Source organism: Nicotiana sylvestris, chromosome 3 (genome assembly GCF_000393655.2).
Source record: "Nicotiana sylvestris chromosome 3, ASM39365v2, whole genome shotgun sequence".
In the NCBI taxonomy this organism is placed as follows: domain Eukaryota; kingdom Viridiplantae; phylum Streptophyta; class Magnoliopsida; order Solanales; family Solanaceae; genus Nicotiana; species Nicotiana sylvestris.
The window spans coordinates 24,646,179-24,657,007 of NC_091059.1; the positions used below are offsets into that span (position 1 = coordinate 24,646,179).

The 10,829-nt window shown below is 37.1% G+C and overlaps 1 protein-coding gene across 3 annotated transcripts in view; it reads left to right on the plus strand.

Annotated features, from left to right (window-relative positions):
* The window catches only part of LOC104212125 (protein PHOTOPERIOD-INDEPENDENT EARLY FLOWERING 1), a 35,278-nt gene extending 25,978 nt beyond the window's left edge, over window positions 1–9,300 (plus strand). For all 3 annotated transcript variants that reach the window (XM_009761326.2, XM_009761316.2, XM_070170706.1), the window contains 3 exons: window positions 5,267–6,026; window positions 7,266–7,801; window positions 8,447–9,300. In XM_009761326.2, coding sequence (XP_009759628.1) covers window positions 5,267–6,026; window positions 7,266–7,801; window positions 8,447–8,867 — 1,717 coding nt within the window. In that variant the 3' untranslated portion in view covers window positions 8,868–9,300. The remainder of the gene's footprint in view (window positions 1–5,266; window positions 6,027–7,265; window positions 7,802–8,446) is intronic.
* Window positions 9,301–10,829: the final 1,529 nt, after the last annotated feature.

Below are 10,829 nucleotides of genomic sequence, written 5' to 3' on the forward strand. Positions count from 1 at the left end.
AGGAACAAGAATATATAAGAATATTACTAATACTATCGGTAAGACTAGGAGATACCCTCGACTACCTCAACCTTCGACTCTGATTCTCGACCTCCATACCTTCCTATCTAGGGTCATGTCTTCGTAAGCTGAAGCAATGTCATGTCCTGCCTAATCACCTCTCCCCAGTACTTCTTAGGCCTACCTCTACCTTTTCTCAGACCCGCCCTGGTCAACCTCTCACACCTCCTAACCAGAACGTCTATGTCTCTCCTCATCACGTGCCCAAACCATCTCAGCCTCGATTCTCGTAGTTTGTATTCCACAGGGGCCACTCCCACCTTGTCTCTAATAACTTCATTTCTAATTTTATCCTTCCTGGTATGCCCACACATCCATCTCAATTCTCAATATCCTCATTTTTGCTACTTTCATCTTCTGGACACGGGATTTCTTGACTGGCCAGCACGCGACACCATACAACATAGTTGGTCTAACTACCACTCTGTAGAACTTGCCCTAAAGTCTTGGTGGTACATTCTTATCACACAAAACACTAGATGCGAGCCTCCATTTCATTCACCCCGCTCCAATACGATTTTTAACATACTCGTCAATCTCCCCACTACCTACCTTGGATAATAGACCCAAGATATTTGAAACTATCACTCTTGGGGATGACTTGTGTATCAAGTTTCACGTCTACTTTTGCTTCATGTGTTCCATCACTGAACTTGCACTCCAAGTATTCTATTTTCATTTTACTCAACTGAAAACCTTTGGACTCCAGGGTCTTTCTCCAATCCTCCAGCCTAGCGTTGACCCCGCAATGCGACTCGTCAAATAACATACACCATGGTACCTCCCCCTAGATGTGTCCCGTCAGCACATCCTATCACCAGAGCAAATAAAAATGGGCTAAGAGCAAATAAAAATGGGCTAAGAGCTGAACCCTGATGTAACCACATCATCATAGGAAATTGCTTCGAGTCCCCTCCCACAGTCCTCACCCGAGTTTTAGCGCCATCGTACATATCCCTAATCACCCTAGTGTACGCTACTTGAATACCGCTAATCTCCAAACATCTCCATAGAACCTCTCTCGGGACTTTGTCATAGGCTTTTTCTAGATCAATGTACACCATATGCAAGTCCTTCTTCCTCTCTCTATACTGCTCCACCAATCTCCTCGCAAGATGAATTGCTTCTGTAGTCGACTGCCCCGACATGAATCCCAACTGGTTCTCAAAAATAGACACACTCCTCTTTACCCTCCTCTCCATCACTCTCTCCCAAACTTTCATGGTGTGACTCAGCAGCTTGATACCCTTATAGTCGTTGCAATTCTGGACATCACCTTTATTCTTGTACAACGGAACCATCAAATAATTTCCATCTAAAATGTTAGCTGAGAAATGAACTCCAAAAATTAAAACTAGAACAGACAAAAAAGATGAGAGAGAGAGAGAGAAACAGTGAAAAGTAGTCAGACTTTTACATGGAAATGCACTGAACAATATGGAACCGACAAGGGGGGGGGGGGTCAATTATTGGGCGGGTTACGGGTGTGTTTGAATATTTGGGTTGGGGTTTAAGTTAGGCCAATGGGTTTAAGACACATTGATATTAAATATTTTTTTTTTCTTTTCAGAAAGGGCCATTAGTAGTAAGGATAGGGCCAACCCAAAAATAACGGTGGGCCATTTTTATTCAAATAGGTGGATGGAGGGAATTTTGATACTCTAGGGGTAGTTTTGACCCTTTTCCGTTCATGATATATGGGATCATATACAATTAATTTAAAAAGTTTAATTAGAAGTAATTTAAGTAAAGTTTTTTTGTTTTATCTTTTATTGTTCAGTTTTATACCGTTCCTTACCTATATAATTGAAGTAGATTCAGAATTAAGGTAAGGAAATAGAAATATGAAAATAAGAGCTTCTCTTTGTAAAATTTTTAAGAAACGTTGACTAATCTGTAACCGTGGGCGAGCCAAAAAAGCTCCCACAAATAGAATTTTAGTATCGTGGAAAAAAGCTAGCGGGATAAACAAGCTCGGGATCGTCAATACTACCATTTTTTTGGGGGGGGGGATATAAGAGAAGCTAATTTGAATTATCAGGAGAATGCAATGCTTGGTATATCTATTTATATTTATATTATATTAAAAGCACGAAGCCCACCTGCGAAATGTCGTTCGCCTTTCTTTACCCTTTAAAAGTAGATTTCACACCAAATAAAATAGTTATTTAATTATTTTCCGTATATTTAAGAATTTTCATTTAATTATTCTCTAATATTTAGGAATTCCAAATCAACTAAATTTTGTGTATTAAATCCTTCCTTGTTCTATCTTCCTTATTTAAGCAAGAGGTTACATTTCTTCTTCTTTCTATGCGGAAACTCTTTTTAATCTTCTATGACGTGAAATGTTTTACGTAATGAATGTTTTACTTTGAAAAATCATTTTCTGTATCATGTTTCCGTGCTTTATATGATACTATGTTAGTATAAATATAATGACACGCAGCACAGTACAAGGTGGAGGGGATATAAGATAAAAAATTGTTTTTTAGTGACATTTTATAATCCAAAAGCTGACAACAATTCTAACTATTAGTTGAAGCAAGTGATATAGATTAAACGATGTAATATTTGTAAAGAAAAATGGCTTTCACCCATAAGTAAGGAATGTTATTTCCTCTTTTATTGGAACAAGCTTTTCTTAGTGAATAATCCCAAACAAAGTAGTTGCAAAATCATAAAACCTGGAATTATTTTGTCAATTCAAAGTAAGTACAAAAGTAACTTTTCTTTCTTTCACATACAAATACAAGGAAATATAGGTACCCAAAAATAGTAAGGAAATATTTGTCTAAAATGGCAGAACATATTGATTTCCAAATACGGTAATACCTAAATTACGAACCTAAATAACACTATTTGTGCTGAAAAAATACAAATAAATGGTAGAATAAGTCATGCTAAGCTTTACCTCAAGCTACTGACCAAATGAATACATCTTTTTCCTCTTAGCAATATAAAGATTGAAGAGGCAGCCAGCAAAATTATTCTCAATTTACATAATATGAAGAAATTAAAACTCTATTAAGTGTGTGTACTATTATGATGATATTATGACTCTTTCTAGATTGCCAGCAGCATCCTCATCCCAACATCTTACCTAATTTACCCTGCCTCTTTCTTATATAAATATGTGCTACAGTCATAGACTCAGTCCTTTGCACACTCAAAAGTGACAAAGTTTGTAGGGCAACAACCATGGGAAGGACACCTTGTTGTGACAAGACAAAAGTGAAAAGAGGACAATGGTCTCCTGAGGAAGATGAAATTCTCAAGAATTACCTACTCAAACATGGCACTACTGCTGGCAATTGGATTACCCTTCCTCACAGAGCTGGTTCTATTTTCTTTTTCTTAACTACATATAAAAAGAAATATGTAGGAAGTTATAAAATATTAACATAGGTCAGGAACGACAAAAAGGAACATACATCAATATCTCCTTGTAGAAAATTGTCTACAGAGCAGTTGAAGCCTAAGTTACTCGGACTCTTAACTTTGGGTGCAACAGCAGTATCGACACGACGTGGGTGTTGGGTTCGTACTGGATCTGGTCAACCGATTTTGGTTACTTGACCAAAATCGAAAGATAAATTCGGGACATATATAATGATTTTTGAAATGAAAATAAAAGCTAGGGAGAAATCGAAGAAAATGTAATACCTTAGTATATAAAAATTTCTATGTCAGGCTTTTCTTTTTATCTCATTCTCGGATTCTCCTCCTGATCAATATTCTCTCCTTCTCGGAATACTTTGTAAGTTTTCCACATAACGTCTCATAATTTTGACATATTTTTATAACTCCAATTTTATATATTTGAATTATTTTAGGCGACTCCTCTGCACCCGTATCCTTATCTGGATCCGTATTGCCGAATCTTAAAGTTTAAATCATTAAGGATCTGACCTCTAGATTCGTACCCGTATCGAACACCTGTACTTGAGTCTGAGTAACTTAGGTTGAAGCGATAAAAAAGGAATATGCACCAAGAACATCGTTTATAAAGAGAACTCAACTTACCATATCATTATCTCATACAATAAAATATCTATTATTATAACTCTCCTAATATATTCGACTTTGCAGGTTTAGAAGATATACAATTACTTTGAATTCAACTATTACGTCAATGTAATACTCCCTCAGTTTCAATTTAAATGACACACTTTCCTCATTAGTCCGTTCCAAAAAGAATGACACATTTCTATATTTAGAAACAATTCAACGTTAAACTCTTCATTTTACTCACTTTACCCTTGATGAGAAACTCTCATAGCCACACAAATGTCATGGCCCCACAAAGCTTTTGCCTCTTAAACTTTTAGGACCACATGTTTCAAAAATCATATTTTTTTTCTTAAACTTTGTGCCAAATCAAACTACCTCATCTAAATTGAAACGGAGGGAGTAATATTTATTCTCCCATTTAAATTAATTTTGCATCTATCTCGACGTCAATTGTTATTACCCATAGTTCATTCTTATTCTATATTCTATTTACTCTTTTTATTGATAGGCACATAAGTGGTGTGCATTGCACGTACTAAAACATTGAACCTATTTCTCAATTCGCTCTAAGACGTGAACAAGATCCCAATACAGATGGAAAAAGTAATGTGATCACGTGTACTCCAAGTCGTAAATGAAGCAGAACACCTGGGGAAGTCCTTTTTTTTTAAGAACTGATAAATTCCCGAGTTGAAACTCGGTGGATAATGGGCTCACTCCTCTATCTGGAAAAACTCTTTAGGGAACTTTTCATCTGAGGATTGGATTTTACTGCAAACTTGTGAAAAGTTGCATGAGATCTGTCGAAGTTTCTTAAAGTTGGAACAACATCAAATTCCTAAAATTGTGTAGATTTGATCAAGTAGATTACTTATGGTCCTTATTCTCTGTTGTACAGCTACCTTCAAATTGAAAATGGTTGCTTTACGTTATTATGCTGTTGGTGCCAAAGCAAGCTTTCTAGTTGGTTGCTGTCACTTAATTAAAATATGAGTAAATGGTATTAATATTTGGATGTGTTGTCTGTCTCTCATTCACTTCAACTGTTTTTCCATTCTTCTTTTAATCCTTTGTTTTGTTGGAATGGAGTTAAAAATCTTTTGTTCTGCTTCAGTTGTTTTACTCCTTTGGAAGTAAGCTATCTAACTTTGGCTCCTTTTTTGCTGATTTTCTACTGCTATATGCTTTGCAGGCATGCTACAGCTTCTGTTCCAAAATCCAAGTCAAAGAAGAAGGCAAAGAAAACAAAGTTCAAATCTTTGAAGAAAGGAGGTCTAGCTTCTGAACCTCAAGCTTTAAAGGACGGGTCTTCGATAGAGTTGTTGCCCATAGATGATGATGTTCTATCTAGTGAGCCAGTTACAACGCCTGATTCTGCTCAAGAGAGAAAGCGTAGACTAGCAACGGGTGATGAGGATGTGAAGAGCTCGAAGAAGTCTAAAAAATTGAAGAAGTCCTCTGAGGTATCTTCGCTGGTAATGCATTCAACTTACCATGGAAAGCGGCAGGTTGAATCTAAAGGATTGAAGCAGTATGATGGTGGCACCATGGATGCCGAACTCAGACCAATAAGCAGAAGCAAGATGGGAGGGAAAATCTCAATCAGTCCGATGCCTGTAAAGCGAGTTCTTACTATTAAATCAGAAAAGCCGATTAGGAAAGGTAAAACGTGGTATAAAGATTATTTTCCATCCGCTGATTCATGGTTGCCACAAGAGGACGCTGTACTTTGTGCTTCTGTTCATGAGTATGGTCCTCACTGGAGCTTGGTGAGTGATATCTTGTATGGAATGACTGCTGGCGGAGTTTATAGAGGAAGATATCGTCACCCTATTCTTTGTTGCGAAAGGTTTAGGGAACTTATACAGAGATATGTGTTATCTACGACAGACGGTGTAAATGATAGATCCACTAATGCTGGATCGATAAAAGGTCTTCTCAAAGTGACTGAGGTAAGCTAGATTTCTATTTCATCTCCCTTACGTTTGGAGGAGATTATTAAATTAAAAAAAAAAAAGGAACAAAAAATAAACAAAGAATCATCATTAGTCAAAGAGTAGGACAAAGGGTTTAAGGAAATTAAGAAGAAAATTCTCCAGTGCTTCCCTTTATTCTTGTATTAAGCGTAGGGACCTTGGCGAGAATGAAACAATAGGAGACAAAATGGATTTTACGGCTGACAAACTATGTTGTTTCGTAATTTTAGGTCCCGCTCAAAGTTGTGTAATGTATCTTAAGTTGAAGACAGTTGTTTCTTAGTGCTCATTTAGGGACATTTGATGTATGTGTTTGGAGATGCATAATTGACAAATGGTCAGTGTTGCAGGTAGAGTTATAAAGAACATGGCAGATTGTTTTACCTTGTGATAGAGGAGAACATACTGCATTATAAGACTGTTTCTTCCACTCCACCCCAGTTAGTCTTTGCTTATACCCATTTGGAAGATGATAAGATGCTCTTCTTTATCGTGGACGTCCTTTTCCTACTTAATTTTTCCAAGCTGGTCCTGACGCCACCACCATTAAAAAAAGAGAGGCTAACTTTTGGTGGAAAGAGGGGCTTTTAAGTCAGTTTGCTAGTTGGTTCTCCATTTAGTCATTTTCTTTTTCCTTTGCATGGTTGCTTTTTTGTGCATGTTCCTTCTTTTCTCTCTGGGTTTTCTTTTTAATCATTTGTAATACATATGAGATAGTAAGTCATTTGACATCGCATCTCCTCTGTATACAGAAGCTATAGACCAGATACATGTGGAACTCTTGTATGCTTAGTGTAATGATGTTAATCTTTGTTCCAAATATGTCTTTTGACATCTGCAAATGCGCTCTTAGTTGTAAAAGTTGTAAAACTTGTAAAACTTTACTTACATCGCAAATTGTGGTATTTGGGGATGCGGTTGTTTTGGGATACAAAGGGAAGGGGAAAAAGTTTAATTCAAGCTTCTATTTGATTGTTGAATGGTGAATTGGTTGAGGGAAAGGGTTAGAATCAACTGAAATTCTCTACATCAAGGTTTCTATAGCTGGCCAGGTCAATCAGCTGCTTTAAAAGAACTTCCTCTATTTTCCTGAAGTTGAAAAAATTTAGTTATACCATAGCAATGTAATGCTCAACCAAACCCCCCTTCCCCTCCCACCAGGGAAAGAAAAGGGTCATATTTGTATTTGGCTAACTGTTCTTTTCCTCTTTACAGGAAAATGTCCGTCTGGTGTTAGATATTGCATCAGAGGTTCCAGATCATGAGCCTCTTGTTCAAAAGCATTTCTTTGCCCTTCTTTCCTCTGTGTGGAAGATGTCATGCCGGAAAAGCCAGACAAATGCGTTCTCATCTTCCCAGAATGGCTTCTATCATTCTGGAAGTTTGTTTACACTGTTTACACCAACTATGAACCTTGGTTCCACGAATTACGCAACAGGACCACTGGAAAAGAGATTTTCTAATTTAAGTATATGTGCCAAGTTAGTAGCAGCTGCTCTCTCTGACCAGCAGAGTGCACAAAGTGATGAGAGAGTCTCCATTTGTGACCAGAGAGAAGAGGCTTCTTTTCCTGCTGAGCAGTTGGATGTTACACTGGAATTTGGGGCAGAGAAAGATAATAAGATAATTCCCTTGCCATCTCCTGTAACTGTCAAAATACGTGGTCCTGAAACCCCATTGCATCCAGGAATGATGATAGCTGAGCATCAACATTTCAAGTCTTCCCTGAATGTGGCTGAAAACCGGTTCTGGTATGTGATCTTGCAACCCTACCTTATTTCATACTTTCACTTAAGTGAACGGAGTCAAATGATAACCTAGTTAAGTGGTTTCAATCTATCAAGTAAATCACACTGATCACTTTCCTAGGTTAAATTATCTAAGATAAGTTTCTATAGGTATAAGCAATCCTCAAGTTTTGAGTCATTATAATGACTTTGTGGTGTTAATTTTCTTCTATAACACAGTGTTAAACTTGATGATTGCATCTAAGTTTTTCATGATCATAAGATTAAGAATAAAAATATCATGTTAATTGGAAATGTACGAGCTGGAAAAGATTCTGGTGTCTCCTTATTCTCCATCATTTAGAATCATTATGTCTTCACATTTTCTTCTAAGAACCAGCTGAGGCAGGAAGCTGTGCTGAAAGCAAATGTAACAGTGATCTATATTATTTCGAGCTTGATACTCTATGGTTATGCTCTTAAATACTTGAATTTGAAAATATAAATTCAAATGGACCGTTATCCATGAATGTAATTTTGGAAGCACTATCGAAGTTGGTAGGCATTCAAATTTAATGGGTACAAATTGAACCAAATTAATCAATCGTCTCATCTGAATTCATATTTATGCAGGGGTTAGGATTTACATGTTGATTTTCTGCTTTTCAGGGCTGCGTCAAGTACTGAAAGTTGTTTGGATTGGGCTTCTCTTGCTTTTCCTGTTGGGGATGCCAAGTCACGAACTCCATTGACATCACAATTTTTGGGGAAGCACAAGCTCTCTGATTCTGTGAAGGTCTCCAAATCAAAGTCCAGAAAGATTCCAACAGAATCTAGTGATGTTGGTCGGACCAAGGATCTAGTAATCCTGCCAATGCCATCTGCATCTAATGATTCCTGTGCAAGAGCTGATGTGGGATTATCGTTCCTCGCAGAAAGTGGACATGATTTTGAAGACAGGACCCTTTTTAACCTAAATTCAGAATTTAACTTGGGGAGTGAGGATGTATTCCAACATGAATATGTTCCTGACTTCATATCGGGACTTGACGATTGGTCAGTTTTTCCAGATTTCACGGATATCGGGTAGATACCAAAATGTGAACTATTATATCACCTGGGAGTGGTAGCAATTTGCTCTAATCTTGGAGGCAAGAAACCTCTCGGGCACCGAGGCTTGGGATAATGAAGGTGCTCTCGGGGGTTCGATAAGGCAGGAAAGGTCTCTGTTTGTTGGATGCCGATGATGAGACAATTGGTTTGCTGTGGCAGCAGTTTACATGCCTGGACATTGATGGTCAGAGGTACTTGGTGGACATGAAAGACGTAGGAAAATGTAAAAATAGCAATTGATGTAAGTAGGGTGTAGGCTGCTTAATTTTTTCATTTAGTGGGAAATTTGTGCTCGCAAAATTTTGGAGGATGCAGTCAAATTCATTTGTGTAGGCACACAATTTCCCTCTTACCTTTCGGAAAAGTTAGCTGTTTAGTGATCTAGTCATTGAAAGGAAAGGTTATTTCTACACTTTCTGTCTCTCCTTTTCTCTCTGAACTCACTCATTGGGTTCCCGCACCTGCTCCAAGGGGATAGTTTAGTGTCAAGAGGCCACAATTAAATCACAGTTCGATGATCTTTTAGTCGTGCCTGTGCATGTGTGAACTGGTCTCTGTACAGTAATTGAACACAGATGAAATAAATGAAATTGTTAAAATGATCTTACAACAATCTTAGAACCTTGAAATACACAGTATCTTGTTTAGAGCTGTCAAAACGGGCCGGCCCAACCCTAGCCTCATGGGCTTCTAAATTTGGTGGGCTATGACGGTCCGGCCTGCCATATGAATGGGCCGGCCCTAAGAGGGCCACGGGTTAGGGCGGGCCGACCATTCATTTTTTTTTAGAAAAAAATTTCTTTAAATCCTTAAATATTTTTCCGTGTAGTCGCTTAATCATGTAAATATTTTCAGTTTGCTTAGAGCGTACAAAAAGCTTAATATTTGATGAGGGCTCTCGTACTTGAAATGCAAATTCTCTATATCTCTAGCTCTTCTTTTTTAAAGCTATATGAATATTTTCTTAATAATTCATTTTCCTCAAATTCAGGGATTGCTTCAATAAGTTTATATGCTGAGGTTTTTTAATTTAGGATTACTATCATTTGCTGATTTCATCATTATAGTCCATAAAAATTTTAAAATTTCTGATATTTGCTGGTCGTCATTTTTTTATGTATTTAAAATTATTTTTTTTCTAAACTGAAGAGTAGTTTAAATATTAATAATATGTTAAAAAAATCCAAACAGATCATTGGCCACTTAAAGTAATATTTTCTTTTAAAAAAAAAGATTATTATTGGTCACCTAAAACTTTTGGAGTTCGTTAATAATTAAGCAAAGAAAAACTAATTTTGTTATATTACATGCATGTCAAAATCTAAATTCTAGTTGATATAGAAGGATAAATGAGCAATCTAGGGTTCGGGAATGGGGATTATAATTAATAATTTTTTTAGTTTTTAATTTTTTTTAAATATTTAATAGTTAATTAATTTGAATTTAATTATTTTTTAGTCCACGGGCCGGCCCAGGCCAAGCCTCGGTCAAGCCTCAAGGCCCAGTTGGCTGACTTGGGTCGGGCTTATAAGCCTCAATTTTAAATGAGTTCAAAAAATCCTAGCCCAACCCTACTCAAGTAGCGAGCTGGGTTGGGCTGGCCTCACGGGCCAAGCCCATTTTGACGGCTCTACATACAAGTCAATGGTTACGCTGAATTGGTTATTTGGAGAAGATGAGCCTATGTGGGTCTTGTTTCTACTGTCACATGCATTGCACGTGGAAAGGAGCCGTTAGTTTTGTGCCTTTTGTTTGGGTTTGCTGTTAACTAGACTATATGTGCTCCATTTTAGCAAAGATAAAGGACTATATGTGCTCAAGATGAAATATCAAGGACAAAATTAGACCTACTCCTGTACATAAGGGATAATTTTGATTAAAAACTCCAGTTATTCCATTAGGCGTGATATAACTCTTATTGGTTTAATAGCTTATGGAA